The following is a 17,745-nucleotide window of genomic DNA, read 5'->3' as shown; positions in this document are numbered from 1 at the left end:
ATTATTACTATGGATGCAGAATACTATTAAATGTCCTTATATTACAATAATTGGGAGCGCTAAAAGTTGCCAAATTACCAAAAAATGGGGTAGAGAAAAACAGACAGCAAAAATTTTAATTTTGGACCAACACCAGATTAAAGATATGCATTTTAAAGCAAGTCACAAAGAATTTGAATGGCTAAGGAATAGATCCCAATAGCAGAAAAAATACTTACATTTAACTGAAAAATGGCTTTAGATGGAGTGTGAAATCTAGAACCTGTTTCCACAGTAGCAGTAAAATGAACATTATAATCTGGATTTCTAATGATACTATAAAAGGAAACAACTTTTTCAAGATTGTTTCTTGTATCATGATTTGGTTTTTTAATAGGCCCACATTGATTACCAGGGATAGATTTGAAAATTTGGTTTTCCAAGAATGCTACTGCAGTATGTGTCATGTTCATACTGCAGCTAAATATCATAGTAGTATACGTGGCAGCCTAATGCACATGAACTAGATTATCCAAAAACTAAGTTCAGCCATAGTTTTCTTGCAGTATTATTAGAGCAAAATAAATGACCAACATCCACAAATTTAACATTTGTCATCAATTAACTCACATCCAAAAAATTAAAGAAAACATAATTCATCAAAACAGCAGCAAACTTAAAAGGGATTTATTTGTGATTTCCTATATATATTTAGCTTGTAAATACAAGACTGTAAATGTATTAAGAGACAATTTCTGTTAAAGTTTTCATTGTGTTTCACTTCAAGTACTGCACAAGTTAAAATCTGATAAAGGATTTACATTCGCTTATCTGAAACTCCCCATCTCAGATTTCTGTTTAATGTGGTGGGTAACTTCATCATTTCAATAGATACCACCAGCAGGAAAGTCTCTCTTTTATGGCTTCTAGGACTTTCATTAGTTAGTGTGCATACAGTTTTCGTTTTCTATATCATTGTCATTATCATTGCTATCTTCATCACTTTCTAATGGGATGCCTGTGGCAGCTGAAGCACCTTTAGTTTCTCGGTCAAGAGGAAAAAAGCCAGTTCCACTGAAAGTGTCTTGTCTCTGGTAGAAGAGTACATACGCTGCTTTGGACTGTTAAAACAAACAAAGGACGTTAAAATGGTCATGATTTTCAAAGATCACATTAAATTTACTACCAAGTTTGAGCTGGCAACCAATTTTGGTGATGGCATAAATCAAACAGAAAAACCATACATGGTCAAATGGAAGTTACCAAAATTGATTAAATATAAGATGACTTCTACACATACAAGAAGAATGGTCACTGGAATTAACATGTTTATTCTCTTCTAAGTTAGTTGGACAGATAAATAAATGCAACTCTATCACAGATTAACCTAGTTACTCCAACATGAAATAGAATTCTATGCCTTCTTCCCTCCCGTCTCTAAGGAAAAGGTACGCTTTCTCCTTTCTAATAATAATCGCTTCATTCCGTTTGCTCTGGAGCCCAACTTTCCCTACTATCTTAAGGATATCGTTCCATCAGTCATCACTGTGTATCTTGAATACACAGTGTCCTTATCTACTGGACTCTTTGGCATAAAAAATACTTAAGTGTTTTCTCATCATGAATCCCTCTCCATTCTCCCTCTCCTCTAGCTGCCACATACCTCTCTTCCTCTTCCTCACAGCCAGGCTGCTAGACACAGTCTAACAGTCCTGATTCGCTCCGAGGCACACTCCTTGATTCAGTGTGATATAACTGTTGCCCCAAACATTTTATGAAATAGCTTTCACTGGGGTCAATAACCTCCTATAAACAAATTAAATGGATGTCTTTTTAGTTCTTTTAGTCAGTCTCTCTCCAGCATTTAATGCTTTACTACTCCTCTTTCCTGCCTCAAACCATTTTTGGCTTTTGTGACACCACTTTCCCTTAGATCTTCTATCTCTAGGATTTCTTCTGACTTTTCTGTAGGTCATTAAATCCTGATCTTTAAAAAAAATCATTCTCTGTCCTCAGCCCACCACTGTTTCTCAATCTGTATCTGCTCACCAGGTGAGTGCTTTAAACATATGGCTTCCATTGCCACCTAAGACTACAACTTAAATTTGAACTTAGGCCAGTTCTCACCCCTGAACTCTAGGTCCTATTAGTCCACCTATCTATGGAAATTTCCACAGAGCTATCATACAGCTACCTCAAACTTCCACGGCAAATTTTCTTCCAGTCTTGGTGAATGGCGAAGTGAGAGTCACCTTCAACTTCTCCCTCTCTGCATCTCTATATCCTTACTTACATCTCATCTTAATCAAGTTCTACTAATTCTATCCAGTAAATATCTCATAAATCCATTTTCCCCTTGTCTAAACACTTACTACCACTACTTTAAATTTAGAAGCTCTTATTGCTTAAATTACATGACAGCCTCCTTTCTGCTGGAGGCTGAAAAATGCTTTCTGCTTTTCTCAGTGCCTTCCAATCTGTCTTCTACAGAGTTCTCAGAGAGATGTTAAGATGTAATTCAATAAAATATTCTTCTATTGCTTAACAATCATCCAATGCTTCTCACAGCCTTTAAGAAAAGGTCTAAACAACGAAGAATGTCATCTTTCTTGATCTGAGTGCCAAATTTAACTCCAGCCTAATTTCTGCCCCAAATTCCTAACAAGTCTTTCCTTTCAGTAATACCAAGTTATTTGCTGTTGCCCTAAATGCCATGTTCTGTCATGCCTCCTTGCTTTTGTGGGTACTGTTCTCTTTGCTTAGTGCTTCTTTTGTCTCATTTATTCCCATGTGAACTTGCTGACTCAGGTCATACACCACTTTCTGCACGCAAACTTTCCTGCCCTGGTCCTGTGTTCTTAACCCCAAATCAGTTGAGACAGCTGTTGCCTTCCTATGTTGCCAAGATATTTAATAGCACTGATCATATATAATCATTACTTTACTTCTCTGGCATGTATAGATTGTAAGCCTGTTGAAATCAGAGAGAGCGGTCTTTTAGTCTTGTTTAGAATAGAGTCCTGTGTATAGAAGGTACTCAAATACTTGCTGACTAAACGAAGAATCATCATTAAGATGCAAAGTAACATCAAATTCATATACTGTATATAAACAATATATCGTGTATTTGAAGGCAAGATTAGGGCAGTGTTGTCAAACAGGCTTTGAAGGAGGATGTAGGCAATTTCGGGATGTTCTGGCTGAGAGATTAAAGAGGAGAGCAAAAGTGAAAAGGGAGGGATATGACTTGAAATTAGAAGTTTAAATATAAACTAGAAATGTAGTTAACTTAGGCATATGCACATTTTAAAAAATATTAAGAGTTCAAGTCTCTGTTACATGTTATAGCTATAGGGAGATAAGCAACAGTACATAATTTACATATGTACGCATGTACATCTATCTATACATAGATAAAAATATAAAATATCTGTAGAGAAACAGTTCAAAATTATTTCATATTTGTTCATTCAAGACAGATTAAAACTATACCAATAATTGGGCTCATAAGTTTATTACGTTGAACAATGTAAGTTGGAGACTTTCATTCATTTCTTTCCTTTTTTTCTCTTTTAAGGATTGGCACCTGAGCTAACAACTGTTGCCAATCTTTTTTTTTTTTCCTTTCTGCTTTTTCTCCCCAAATACCCCCAGTACATAGCTGTATATTTCAGGTGTGGGTCCTTCTAGATGTGGCATGTGGGATGCCACCTCAGCATGGCCTAATGAGCAGTACCACGTCCGCGCCCAGGATCCGAACTGGTGAAACCCTGGGCCACCAAAGTGGAGCACGCAAACTTAACCACTTGGCCACGGGGCCGGCCCCGAAGGCTTTTAAATTTAAAGCATTATAAACTAAAAAAAAACCTAGTCTCTGCCCTTAAGGAATATATAATTTAAAGTGGGAAATAAAGTAAAGCAGTCAGTGCTTCCTTTATCAACAGAGAACCTCTATGGAGGAAATATCACATGAGCAAATATTGTATGTCTCATTCTTTGTAATACAGTGATTAACACGTAAAATTTACAGAAAGGCAAGATTTATAGAAAAACAAACATACTAGTCTTTCTTAATCAATCAGTGTCTGATAATAAAAATCTGCTCTGATGGGAGGCAAAACAAACACCAATATTTTGGCTCCAGCTGTGGCTGAAAAACTGATGCAAGTGTGAAGAGATGTAATTTCCTCATTTTCCTACTATTCAGAAAATATCATAGCAAGAAATGCACGGGGTTAATTTTTAAAATAATCTATAATTAGTTTTATCTAATTATATCATTTTGAGTTTAAATGTTTAACTGTTATAAAGGATAAGACTTTAATTTAAAAATCATAGGTTATGGTAAGGCCTTTAAAGGACTTTTTTCCTATTTTAGCATTCTGACTTTAAGTAGTCAATGTCTAGAAATGTCGCAGCCTATTTTCCAGAGAAAAATTTTATTATTTTCATGAGAAAACTCCAGTTTTCTGGTTGAAAACTACTAGAAAAAATTTCAAATTGCAATTTATGCTTCTGTTAGTAGGCAAATTTAGAAGACAAATTTCCACTGAGGGGACAATTTTACACTTTTTAAAATTCGAGCAATTCTCTCTTAGCTCCCAGAATAATTGCTGGAATGTAGACTGCGGTGCTCTCAGCTATCGGAACAATTGCTAGAATGTAGACCGCAGTGCTCTTTGAAAGAGCGGATCCCTTGATTTTCAGGAAATCAGTGGCATACTTACCACAATCTGGTCTTCAGATGCAGTTGAGACACTACTGTCATCAAAGTAGTACCATTTTCCATCATCTTTATTTTTTGCAAAAGCAGTATCTAATGAAAAAAACACAATCACTTCTGTGACTGAACTGATCTGATTTCCGGGGGCAACCCTCAAAACTTTAAAATCATTTATATAAGGAATAACTATTAAAATTACATGATAATCATCTATATAAGGCCTATATCTATTAGATATTCAACTGATTCCACTGATTAAAGGTTTTTAGAATAATTTCCTACAATCTAGATGCCTAAGATACTTTTCATGTAAGTTGAAATTTGTGACTTTTCCCTCTCAGGGACAAGCAGAACAAACTTATTATTTTTTAATTCACAGAATAGCAATACTAATGACAGTAAACGGTAATGAACATTTATGTACTGCTTGTTGTGTACCAGGTACCGTGCTATGCACTTTACATGGATTATCTCATAAAGAAGGTATTATCACCATTATTCTTCCAATTTTAGAGAAAGGGAAAGTGGGGCACCCAGAGAAGGTTAATTTGTCCAACTGTACAGCTGTTAGGTAGGATTTAAACCCAAGTCTGTCTCAGATTCCAAAGTTTGAAATTTCAACCTTAATTTAAATTTCTACGACAAATATTTTCCCAACAATATTATCTCATTAATTTGTAGTGGTTTTTACACCAGAATCTTTTTCAGTCTTTAACAAAAGTACAGAGCAAGAGAAAGGTAACAAGGATAATTAATCTGCACAATTCTTTTTCTTTTTTTTTTTTAGGAAGATTAGCCCTGAGCTAACTACTGCCAATCCTCCTCTTTTTGCTGAGGAAGATTGGCCCTGAGCTAACATCCGTGCCCATCTTCCTCCACTTTATATGTGGGACACCTACCACAGCATTGCTTTTGCCAAGTGGTGCCATGTCTGCACCCAGGATCCAAACTGGCAAACCTGGGGACACTGAGAAGCGGAACGTGCACATTTAACCACTGCGCCACCGGGTCAGCCCTGCACAATTCTTAAAGATTTGCTTTATCTTCAAGTTAAAAAAACCTGCCTCCTTTCCCATCTCATGCTTTGTAAAACTACCCAATAACTGAGGAAACAAAGTTGCACAATGTCCCCCAAACAATTATCTGCTGTCGCAGCTTCTAAAAAGTGACACTTTATAGGCTACACCTTCTAAATAGTTCTACCCCTCACAAAACAAAATGTCTCCTGGCTGGAGGCCTCTTGTGGGTTGTAAATTTGTCAATCTGAACTCAAGACCACTGCACTCACAAATTCAAAGAAACATTGTTAGACTGAATAAGAAGACAAGACCTACAGTAACATGGTTTATCAGAGACAAATCCAACAAAAAGAACACAGAGTTTGCAAATCAAATGATGATATCAAAAGAAAGCTAGACTAACGGTGTTTGTAATTCTGAGAAAAAGATAGGAGGGGAAAAAAGGCTGTCAAATCCTGATAAAAGGAACAATAGAGTAAGAAGAGCTATTTATTACAAACATAAATGAAACTAATAATGCAAAACAACTAATAAAAATGTTAGAGGAAACATAAATCAACACTTTAGTAGGAGTCCTGACAAATTTCTCACTGAAACAGAATGAACATCAAAACCAGAGACAGCAATGATCTGACTGCAATTGATAAGCTTAAACTATTAGAAAACACCGAACTCTATGTGTGAATGGAGAAAACATATGTTTTTCAAGCACACAAAGGTTTAAGAAACAGACTAGGTATTAAGCTACGAGGAAACCTTAATAAACTCGTAAAGATTAATGTAATATAGACAATGTCCCCAACTGTTATGTAATAAAATCAAAATTAAGAACAAAAGGAGAGCTTTACAAAAATCATATATTTGGAAAAACATATGACTAAATAACCTTGGGCTAATTAGAAAATCATAAACGAAATTAAAAATATATATAGAATTGAAAGGCAATGAAAATACATTTCAAAATTTACGAGACAGAGATGAAGCAGTATTTAGAGGTAAATTTATAACTTTAATTATAGCTGTCAATAGAGAAAAAAGAGAAATGGAAAGCAAAAAGCTGACAAGCATTCAATCCAAGAAGTTGGAAAAAGAGCAAGAGAGCAAACCCAAAGTAATAATAAGAAAAATACACTAAAGGCAAGAGAAGAAATAAAAAATATACCAAAGGGAAGAGAAGAAATCAATGCGATAGAATACATATATGTAATTACAAAAAGAAAAATTTAATAAAATGGAAAACTAATTCCTCAAACAAATTACTAATATAGACCTCTTGGAAGACCAGTTAAAAAGAAAAAAGAGAAAATAAAGAAAAAGACCAAAATACAGCAGAGGAGTATTATAAACAACTATTCTCAAATAAATTAGAAAATACAGATACATTTTTAGAAAAATAGAAAATGCCAGCACACATTTTGGAAAAAGAAAACTGAATAGACTTTAACAAGCACAACATAAATAGAAAAATGTATGGCTGTAAAGTCCAGATAGTTTTACAGGTAAATTCTACTAGACTTTCAGGAAAAGTTAATTCCTATAGTACACTAGGTACCTCAGGAAACACAGAAAGAGTAAGCCTGTTTTATTAGGCTAGACTGTAATTTTGACTCTAAAGTAAAAACAATATAAAAAAATTACAAGACCATTTCACTATGAATTAAATTGTAACATCTTAAAATTAGTTAACTGGGTACATAAAAAAATACTTCAAGATAAGTAGGATTTATCCCAGGAATGCAAAGACGCTTCAACAGAAAAATCTATCAACTAGAGATTGTAGACTGGTATAACTGTCCTTAGGAGCTATCTGGCGTGCTTAAATACTCCATTACCCAGCAATCTCACTTCTGGGCATGTAGCTCAAAGAAATTCTCACAGACGGGACAGTAAACAGTAATGTCTATCAGTCATGTGGTGGTAGAAAGTTAAAGACAATTTGGACGTCCACAATGAAGTGAGCAGAAAGGGAAAATATGGCAGATGTAATCATGAGCGGCTAGGATCAAGAGACCAAAAGAGCACAAAGTAACATGCATATGTTTTTAGCATCAAGAGAAAAAAGATCTACGGCAGAGTATCAACAATGTAAATTAACAGTGATGCATGATTTATAAGAGCACATACATCAATGAACACCCTAGAAAGGGAATGGGAGGGAGAATGGTGCAGGACAAGAGCCCTGAATGGAATAGTGGTGATCCTGTGCTTTGAACTGAGGAGTATTAACTCAATCCTTTACTCCCGATGTAAAAATGTTCAAAAGCGGATTCATTCATTAATCAACATTTATTGAACAACTACTATTTGTAAGACACATCTCACATTTCCCCTTTAAGAAGTAATAAATATCTTAAGGAAAATGCAGTTACCAAACATCATGATTTTAGTAAAAAGGTAAACTGTCAACTTACAGTGTCCTCCTCCCATCCCTCCATAGTGGTTGGAAACAGCAATCAAATTATAGCGGCAAGGACCTGCATTTGGATTAATCAGGAATTCTGACATGTCCAAGTCACTGTTTAAAAAAAGAGATCAAGTTAGTTTTATCTTTTCTCTAAATGCAATGAATTCTATTCCCTTCTGTCAAGTGTTGTTTGACTTTCATTTATATATACACATCTCTCACTAAAGAAATTACTAAGAGTCAAATAACTTTATAAAACAAATCATATATATATCCCTGAGATTTGAACGTTTTGGCAAAAATTTTCTTACGGGTTGAGAATTTAAAAATTCTCCACTGATTGTTGTTAGTCATCACCATTTACCATCTGGGTCCTTTTTATTTTTATTTTTTGTAATTTTTAAAGTCATTTTTAGGAATGATTTATTTAAGGAAGAATAAAGGGATAGTGAAAAACAACTTTCTTAGAAATTTTACAATAATTTAAATATACCTCAACTCCAACATTTATTGTATTTTTTCCTGGTTTTGATGATGAATATGCCCCAAATGGGCACGCTCTCTGAAATGCAACAGAATGTTTATAATCTGTCATGCATAAAAAACTGGAACATGACCATCGTATTGCTTATCATTATTTTTGGTTATTCTTTTTGTACTTGCATCATTAAAAAACAACAATGATTCTAAATTTCAAATACATCTCTAATAGGTTCTAGCTTATCACTACTTCTGGTTCTTCTTATATTTACATTGTCAAAATGCTATATTCTTGAAAACTTTGATGGCTCATAATTTTGTTCAAGAGAAAATTACCATTTTTTCCCATAATTGCAAAACATTTTCAATTTATAAATACCAATTAGAATAAGCAATCCAAAGAATGTTTTCATTATTACCTCATCTATTTCCTTCTAACCACCTTGGAATACATACCTGCCTTCAGCATTTGTCTACTTACTAACTGTATGAAGTAGACTGATGCACAAATATCATAAAATATGAAAGAAAACTATCAATGTTCTTTTAGCAAAATGGGAGAGTACCAAGTTCTTGTAAAATATTGTGTGATGAAGTCCTTCCTGGACTACATGAATGAGAATAGAATACTCCCTTTTCTGCCTTCTGAATTGTCAATTATGTTTAGTGAAAGCTTAAAAAAAAAAAGAAAGGACTACAAAGATGCTGTCTCCAGACTTCTTTATACCTTGTTACAAATATGATGTTATACCCTGGACAATGCAGTAAGAAAACTGAAGGATGACACGATAGGTATGATTTATTATACTACTGCACCATTCTTCCAAGCAATTCCATTATTCTATTTTCATACTACTTTAATATTTTTTTAAAAGCATACTCAGGAATAACTGATAATTAATGGTGAAATAATTTCTAGGAAAAACAAAGTCACTAAGATCCCATAAAGTATCTTAGATTTATAAATAGGGTCAATGAACCCATAAGATATACGTAACACAGAATGAGTTTTATTTTATTTTATAATTTTTCTTATTTTTATTTTTTTTTAAGATTTTCTTTTTCCTTTTTCTCCCCAAAGCCCCCTGGTACACAGCTGTATATTTTCAGTTGTGGGTCCTTCTAGTTGTGGCATGTGGGACGCCGCCTCAGCATGGCTTGATGAGTAATGCCATGTCCACGCCCAGGATTTGAACTGGCGGAACCATGGGCCACCCCAGAGGAGTGCGCGAAGTTAACCACTTGGCCATGGGCCGGCCCCTATTTTATTTTTTTTAAAAGTACATTTTCTCTTTGTTCTTTGAAAAATCTCTAAGAAAAACAAAAACTGTTACTGATCCTTACAAATTGTTGGAACTACTCAAAAATATACTCAAAAACTGACACTGGGTCCAATGCTACCTGATGTTTAAAAAAAGTTAAGAGTTGCCCAACGTTTATGAAGTACAATCAAAACTTACTTGATAGGAAAGTCAACTAAAGTATCCAACTTGTCTCTCATGTATCTACTGTAAGAAAATCGCTTGAGATGTACCACAAGCACTGGAGGCAGGGACCACAAATCCAACTTCTTTGTGGCTTGCTGATGTTCTTTACAATTTGGACAATACCTAAACATAAAGAGAAATATTTAAAACTTGACAGAGGTAATGAAAATAATGGATAAAAAAAGTTTGGAGAGTTCCACATTTATTCAGTTAGCAATTAATATATGTATGGCCTAATATGTACCAAACTGAAAGGAACTCCTATTATTATTTTTACCTTCAATACATTTTCCAAATAGATACAACTATTATAAATTAATATGTAAATAAATAATCAAAGAAATGATGAGGGCTAGATTATTTACATTTTAGTAGGCTAAAAAGACATATATGTATCACAAAACTGTGCTGAGATACAGGTATTAGAAAATCTCAAAAGTCCTGGGCTTTAATGGAATTAATAACACCACAAAACACATCATTACCATTTTCCTAAAAAAGCTTCTCTCAAAATGGCTACACAGCTAAAAATTGTTGGGAAAAAGTAACTAAAATTAATTATTCACAGTAAAATGGCTATTATGGAAAATAGAGTAATGAGATCAAAGCTTAACATAATATACTTTTAAAGACAATCTCATCCCTCTTAATAGACTATTATCATATAAAGAAATCCTTATTATTTAAAATGTCAAAGGGAATTTAGTTATCACTTTTTCAACTTGATGTAGCACATACCTAAGTATAAAGCCTTGAAAAAATAATTAGAAACAATTATTTAACTTTGTCTCTTACCAGGGATCTTCAGCACCTAGCTTTTCTTTTGTTGTAAAAAGCTCAATGCAATCTTTTAATTTCACAAAGGGTTTTTTAGGAGGTTTATATTCCACACTTTCATGTTTTTCAAAATCCTAAAGAGAAGTATTTCTTGAGTTAAGAGAACAAATGAAACAAAACTTATTTTAGTGATACCATCTTACTATGAACAGTAATGAAAAACTCCTAAACTTTCTCAAAAGAATCATAAAGCTATTTCAGCTGAGATTTACACCACACTTGGAAAAACTCCTGTATATACACCTATATGGACTCAAAAGGATAAACAAAAAGCATGTTCCAAACCAACAAGCCTTTTCTCTACTAGTACATAACCAATTTTCTTCTGGCAAAATAAACACATTCGGTAAAAGAAGGAGTGTGAGACGACAGTGTGATCAACATGGGAAGGACAAAGGAGGAATGAGTGAGGACTCACCTCAGCGGCATTTTCATCAAAGTATCTTTTTTTCAAATCTGGATCCCAATCCAAAGCAAGAAAAGATCTTTCTAAGGTGGAAAACATATTTTTTCTTTAAAATTTAATATGGCTTAATGTTAAAATTAATGTGTTTTAATATTAAGATATATACCAGAATAAACAAATAGCAGTCTCTTCTGCTTGCACTGGTGATCGTGGCAAATTGCTGTTTCTAAGCCATTAAAATATTTTAGGAGTTAAACAAAAAAGATATGAAACTTAAGCATAAGTCTAACCTCCATTTAAAAACACTGATGTGTTTTAGTATATTTAGAAATTAAGGCTTTTAAGATTTTTAGATAGATAAATGTTATTTTTCATGAGTATTGAATTTCATGGTTTTCATCTAAAAAAAAAAATAACATGCTTTGCTCAAATTCAGTGTTCAAGCCATTTTTCAGACACTTACCATCTAGCCTAAGCTGCCTATCATCAAATCTTATATGCCTGGTATCGTCTTTGATGTAGTTGATATCAGTATTGCCTAAGTTGTTGAACTGGAATGTAAACAATCGTTTCTTGTGTCCCGTGAGTTGACCTTTGCAAGTGTCCTCAGTACATAATCCATTTTCAGAGTCATTATCTCCTCCAACTGAATCTTCAGACTGACTGTTTTCATTCTCGGAGGGAAGTTCTTGATCCTGACTGGATTCATCATCTGGCTCGTCTGTTTCCATTTCACCTAATTTTAGATATTAGAAGTCTTTAAATAAACCCAATGCTACATTTAAAAATTATTAATACTAACATTACTTTTCTCTGGCTTGTAGACTGTTTTTAGTTCCTTAGTCTCCTCCTCTAACTTTTCTCTGAAGTAACAATCCAAGTGAGAAGTTTCTGTAATTTAACAGGGAAGCCTTACTTGGCGAGCCTTCTTCGTGTATGCCATTCGGGCCATTCCCATTAATATTTTGGTCCTTACAGCAGTGTAGGGATCCTTCAGTTTCTTCGGTTTCAGTAGATATTTTGACATATCGGCTTAAATAAAATCAGAAATCAAACAAGTTCAGTTCTACAAAGGTAAAAACTTAAGAAAAAGTTTCTCACTCTTTCAAGAAACAAAACTTTTTAATGCAATAACAGTGGTCATTCAGTAGACTCAAGGATAAATTCAAACTCAAGGGGCCGGCCCAGTGGCATAGTGGTTAAGTTTGCATGCTCTGCTTCCGTGGCCCGGGGTTTGTGGGTTCGGATCCTGGGTATGGACCTACACACGGCTCGTCAAGTCATGATGTGGCAGCATCCCACACACGAAACAGAGGAAGACTGGTATGGATGTTCGCTCAGGGACAATCTTCCTCACCAAACAAAAAATGAATAAATAAATCAAACTCAAGATATAGTACCAGAAGTGCAATTGAATAATCATTTGTGTTTTGGTTGTCTTTATAGAAAGAAGTCAAATTGTTACTTACAGGGTTTTAACATCTTTATTTTATACATTACAAGTTCATGGCAAATAATTTCTCAGCTTAAAAAAATATTAGAAGAAGATGCTCATTTAGATGACCTATATATTATTGCTAAGATTACTTATAATTGTATAATGTGATCTTTATAGTTATGGGACTATAATGATTAAAATAGGTATGGAAAAAAGACTGTTAAATATGTCAGCTATAAAGGATAAAAGAAGGAGATCAAATGGCATTCTTGATTATCTTATAATTCACATCAAGGTTTTTGGAAGACAAAATGAGTTGCCTTACAGTACTGTCAACCATGAACGTTTATCCTTATAAATAAAACTATTTAGTAGTATGAGTTCTTGAACAAACAGCGTGTATAAAGAAATGAAGTGCAGCTGGCCCTGTGGTGCAGTGGTTGAGTTTGGCATGCTCTGCTTGGGCGGCCTGGGTTTGTGGGTTCAGGTCCTGGGTGGGGACCTACACCACTTATCAGCCATGGTGTGGCAGCGACCAAGATATAAAGTGAAGGAAGACTGGCCAGTTGTTAGCTCAAGGCTAATCTTCCTCAAGCGAAAAAAAGAAGAAGATTGGCAGCAGATGTTAGCTTAGGGCTAATCTTCCTCAGCAAAAAAAGGTAAAAAAAAGAAAAAAAGAAAAAAAAAGAATTGAAGCATCTGACATTTGTTATGATATGACTGCATACATGATAAATTCCTATTTTCTCCCAACTGTAAACTTCTGGTGTAAAACAGCTAAAAGAATTCATTCTTCCTGGGTTTGAAATTACTGTTTTACATCATCAAGAAACTAGATTACACTATAATTTTTAATATTTTTACCTGTCTAAACAAAGTTGCCACAATACAGACTCACCTTATTATATTCTCATAGTACCTTGCATGTTTACTTTTATGAGCTATTTTTCAAATTTTGTTAATGTAGAATTGTCTGGCACTTACCACATTCTCAAAAGCAGGAGATTATAGAGTTTATCTTCAGTATTGTTCCGTGGTACAGCCATAAGAAAAGGCTGACCGAAAAGTGAAGAACCAGTATGGTGGGTGTAACTTGAGTGTCTAAATTTTTCTCTTAGGCAAACAGGAATAACCACATGCTCTGTATCTTCTGTCCTATTGATGTTAATTTCAAACCTACGAGGACAAAACTGACCATAAACTCCAAAAATTTTTGTTATTTCTTTTGAATTTTTTGTCAAGTGATATTCTGTACAATGAAATTTATACTTACACATAAATATCATCCCGTTCCATAATACTAGTAAGGTTTTCATCCATAGCGAATATTCTGTGAAATCTATGATTGTATATATCAGTAACTATCATCTAAAAGAAAATAAATTTCTATTAAGCTGGTTTTACAACACTGAGAAACTAAACTCCAACTTATATACTTCAAACCCAGAAACATCTTACCTTATCTGCAGGTACTCCTGACAAAGCAGATAATGCAGTACAAAGATCAAGTATGTTTCCAATTTTGGGGACAACCACTTTGTACTAAAAAACAAAATTGTAATGAATTTATTATGTTGGAAAACATATTCAGTAGCTGAGACTGACCTCACGTTGCTTCCTCACATTCACTTGGCATTTGGCTCACAGTATCTGCCTCCAATCTGGTCGTCGTCCCTGGTGACAATATCCATGTGGAGGGTTTATCTTAGCCTTAGCTCCCTGGCTGCTCACTTCAAAGACCTGCACTTGCACTGCACTCTAGTTCACGTGGACCTTGTCATAACCTGCTGCACCTTTGGCACCCTCAACTCTGAACAGGCTACTCTCTAACCACTGCTTACTTTTCCTGGAAACTCACTCCTTCCTATTCTTGGCTTGCATTGAGATCTCTAGTCTTTTTAACTCTCCGTTTTCTCCCAGTTTACTGCCTCCTGACTGTCTTCATGCCCTTCCATCCAGACCCCACACGATACATCACTTCAACTACTCCACTGTAAAATCTTTAACCACTTTGTTATTCAGTTTTGTTCTTGTTAAACCTTCTTAGAGCTGTTCAGATAGGCTGGAGAAAACTGCCTAACTTTAGAGACTGGTGCCCTACAAATTCACCGTGCCCAACCCCAAGTGATCCTTCAACACCAGCCGGAAGTTATTTGTTTACTCTCCCAATAACTATTTAAAATCTCCATTCCTTAGGTTTCCTATTCACCACTTCTCCCTTCACTATCAGTGGAGTACCTATTTCACCTAGAATACAGAGGCTACTAGATGGGAAAATCTCTAACTTCCTGTCTCCCCTACAAACTTGAGTCTAAAAGATCCTTTTTTCTTTCCACACATGGAAAGAGAATCAGGTGTCACTTTTCCCATTCAAGGCTAACCCTAGCATCTATGCTCTGATCCCATCCTCTTCTGCTTCCTCTAGAACCTAAACCCAGCAATTATCCTTTATTTCATTTTATATTGACTCTTACGTAAGTACTGGAATATATATACACACACACACACACACACACACAAGTCTCTCAAAAAACAAAACAGTCCCTCATTGCTTTCCTTCTAATAATTCTCCTCTAATTATCTTTCTCCTCTGCTTATAAAAAACAAGGTTAAAAGTAATGTCTATACTGACCATCCTAACTTCCGCACCTCCCATTCACTTATCAATCCACTCCTGGCTTTTGTCTGCACCTCTTTATTTAGCCTGTTGCCAAGGCTGTTAACACTATCAATCAAATCTTTACCAGTCCTTATTTTATTGAGCTCTCCGTAGCATGACTGCTCAACATTCTCCTCTAAAGCATTCCTTTCCCTACAACAATACTTCTTCTTCTTTTCTACTGCCCAGGTCACACCTTCTTTTGAGGCTCTTTGCTAGTGTCCTTTGGAGTTTTATCCTTAACCCTCTTCTCAAATCTCTATGTTCCCTTCAGACTAGGTGACAATATATCCTGGTCTTCTTTGGCAAGTCCTGGATTAGCCTGCTATCCTGATGTAATTATTAATAATGGTCCCTTTTATTTTTAAGAGTTCTGTTTTAGATGGTGAATTACAGGGTCACCTTAGCCTTCCATGATCTCATCCTTCTCAGACTTTCACTACCATTTTCAGAGAACTCACCACCCAACTTCTATCTCAAGTACAGACCTCTCTCTTCTAGTCTAGGTACATAAACTCAATGCCCATTGGTATCTCTACCTAAGTTTTCCTCATGCATCTCAACATGTCCAATACTAAACACAGACTTAGGTCATGTTAGGCCAACATATCCAATACTAAAACACGTTTCTTCTTAAACCTTTCTTCCTATATACCTCATTAATACAAAGAGCATCACTATCTGCTCAGTTTTCCAATCCAATAAACTTGGCATCGTCTTTGAATACTCTTAAATATTTTCACCTCCTATATTCAACTGGTTCTTCTATCTAACTTCATCCTGACACTAATCTTAAGAGTTTGAGCCCTTGTCATTTGTCATCTGATCACTGCAAAAACCTCTTACCTGGACTTAGTACATCCGATCTAAGCCTTTCCAATCCAATCTTTGCACTAGCCAGTCTTCTTTCTCAAATACAAATCTGGCCACAAATCTCTCTATTTACTAAGCTTCAATGGCTTCCCTAATCTTCAGGCTTAAGTGCAAATTCCTCTCATGGTATCAAAGTTTTCTGTGGTCTAGCTTCTAGTTTCCATATTATCCACTTGTAGTTTCCAGAAGTGGGCCATGTCCTCTTTTGCCTTCAACTCTTTGTACATGCCACTCTACTGGTCTATAATCCTTTAATTCCAGCTTTCACGTGCTTAAAACCTAATCATCCTTCAGGATTCAACACAGGCACCAGTGCCAGTTTGGGTAGGTTACTCCTTCTGTATGCTACTACAAGTACCCTGTCATAGCACTTTCCACACTGCAAACAAGCTTGTTGCGAACAAGGAGCAGGATTACCTTTGTATTTCCAGCACCTTGCACAGTATGAGAGTCCAATACACAATACATGTCCAATACAATTACTAATAAACTTCTTTGACCTACATCAACTTCAATGATGGGAAAACTCATCAAGTAAGCTAACTCAGCTAACTCCCCTTCCTTTCCAGCTGGTTAAAGTATAGTGTTAATAAGGCTAACATTTTATATTTGAGTTGCTACTGCCTCCAGTTGGACAAGAAATCCCAATTCCTCTGGGATTGGGCTCTGACCTCCACAATTTTACAGCTTTGGTCAACAAAACTGACAAAATCCACATAGCTGAAAAGATAATTTAAAACCCAAATTGTGGTAGAACATTCAACATATGCCTTATGGGTTAATGTGTAACTTGAATGTAACCTGCCTCTGTATAATAAAGATTTCTTTATACTATCAGCATGAGAGAGTACTGTCTTCAGCACGGGGGAGTACTGTCTTGAACAAACATGCTGTTGGAGTATCTACATTTATTTTTTTCTTGTAATACATTTTTACTCATTGTTTTATACTCTTCTGTTACTCTATATTATACTCATTGGCATATATTTGCAAAGTTACAAACTTAGAGAGGTTAAGGGTGTAGTTTAGCATCACTATAGTCTCGCTCCATTGAAAAGAATGTTAACAATCCTATACTTATAAATATCTGAATAAATGAGCATCTAAAGGACGTGATTTTAGAAATGTGAACATATATTCCCCTGGCCAAAAATAAAAGCAGGTCTTTATTGGCCCTGCTCATGGATAAGGGCAAGTACAATGTCTTTCTTGCTCTCTATAGTACTCTCGACACTAATAGATGAAATACTGATGTGAGGGCATCAGGTTCGATCAGTTCATGAAGGAAACATAAAGGAGCAGGAAAATAGGTAAAATGTGCATAACTGAATCCAGTACATGACTATTCTCTACTATTCTAAAATACATATATAAATAAATATACTTTTAATACCACCTTCTTTAAAAAATTATTTTGAGGTCATAATAGTTTATAACATT

The 17,745-nt window shown here is 35.0% G+C and overlaps 1 protein-coding gene across 11 annotated transcripts in view; it reads right to left on the bottom strand.

The window, feature by feature from the left end:
• Positions 1 to 650: 650 nt before the first annotated feature.
• The window catches only part of USP15 (ubiquitin specific peptidase 15), a 134,571-nt gene continuing 117,476 nt past the window's right edge, over positions 651 to 17,745 (bottom strand). For all 11 annotated transcript variants that reach the window (XR_011540517.1, XR_011540520.1, XM_070621924.1 and 8 more), the window contains 11 exons: positions 14,232 to 14,315; positions 14,047 to 14,141; positions 13,758 to 13,949; positions 12,252 to 12,367; positions 11,799 to 12,071; positions 11,348 to 11,418; positions 10,888 to 11,003; positions 10,066 to 10,215; positions 8,133 to 8,236; positions 4,707 to 4,795; positions 651 to 1,100 (listed from right to left, as the gene is read on the bottom strand). Coding sequence is in view for 9 of the 11 variants with exons in the window: in XM_070621924.1 (XP_070478025.1) it covers positions 918 to 1,100; positions 4,707 to 4,795; positions 8,133 to 8,236; positions 10,066 to 10,215; positions 10,888 to 11,003; positions 11,348 to 11,418; positions 11,799 to 12,071; positions 12,252 to 12,367; positions 13,758 to 13,949; positions 14,047 to 14,141; positions 14,232 to 14,315 (1,473 nt within the window). In the remaining 2 variants the exon portion in view is untranslated. The remainder of the gene's footprint in view (positions 1,101 to 4,706; positions 4,796 to 8,132; positions 8,237 to 10,065; positions 10,216 to 10,887; positions 11,004 to 11,347; positions 11,419 to 11,798; positions 12,072 to 12,251; positions 12,368 to 13,757; positions 13,950 to 14,046; positions 14,142 to 14,231; positions 14,316 to 17,745) is intronic.

Source organism: Equus przewalskii, chromosome 5 (assembly GCF_037783145.1).
Source record: "Equus przewalskii isolate Varuska chromosome 5, EquPr2, whole genome shotgun sequence".
NCBI classification, from domain to species: Eukaryota; Metazoa; Chordata; class Mammalia; order Perissodactyla; family Equidae; genus Equus; species Equus przewalskii.
Note: the sequence above shows the minus strand (reverse complement) of the source record. Positions and strands in the feature narration are given on the sequence as shown.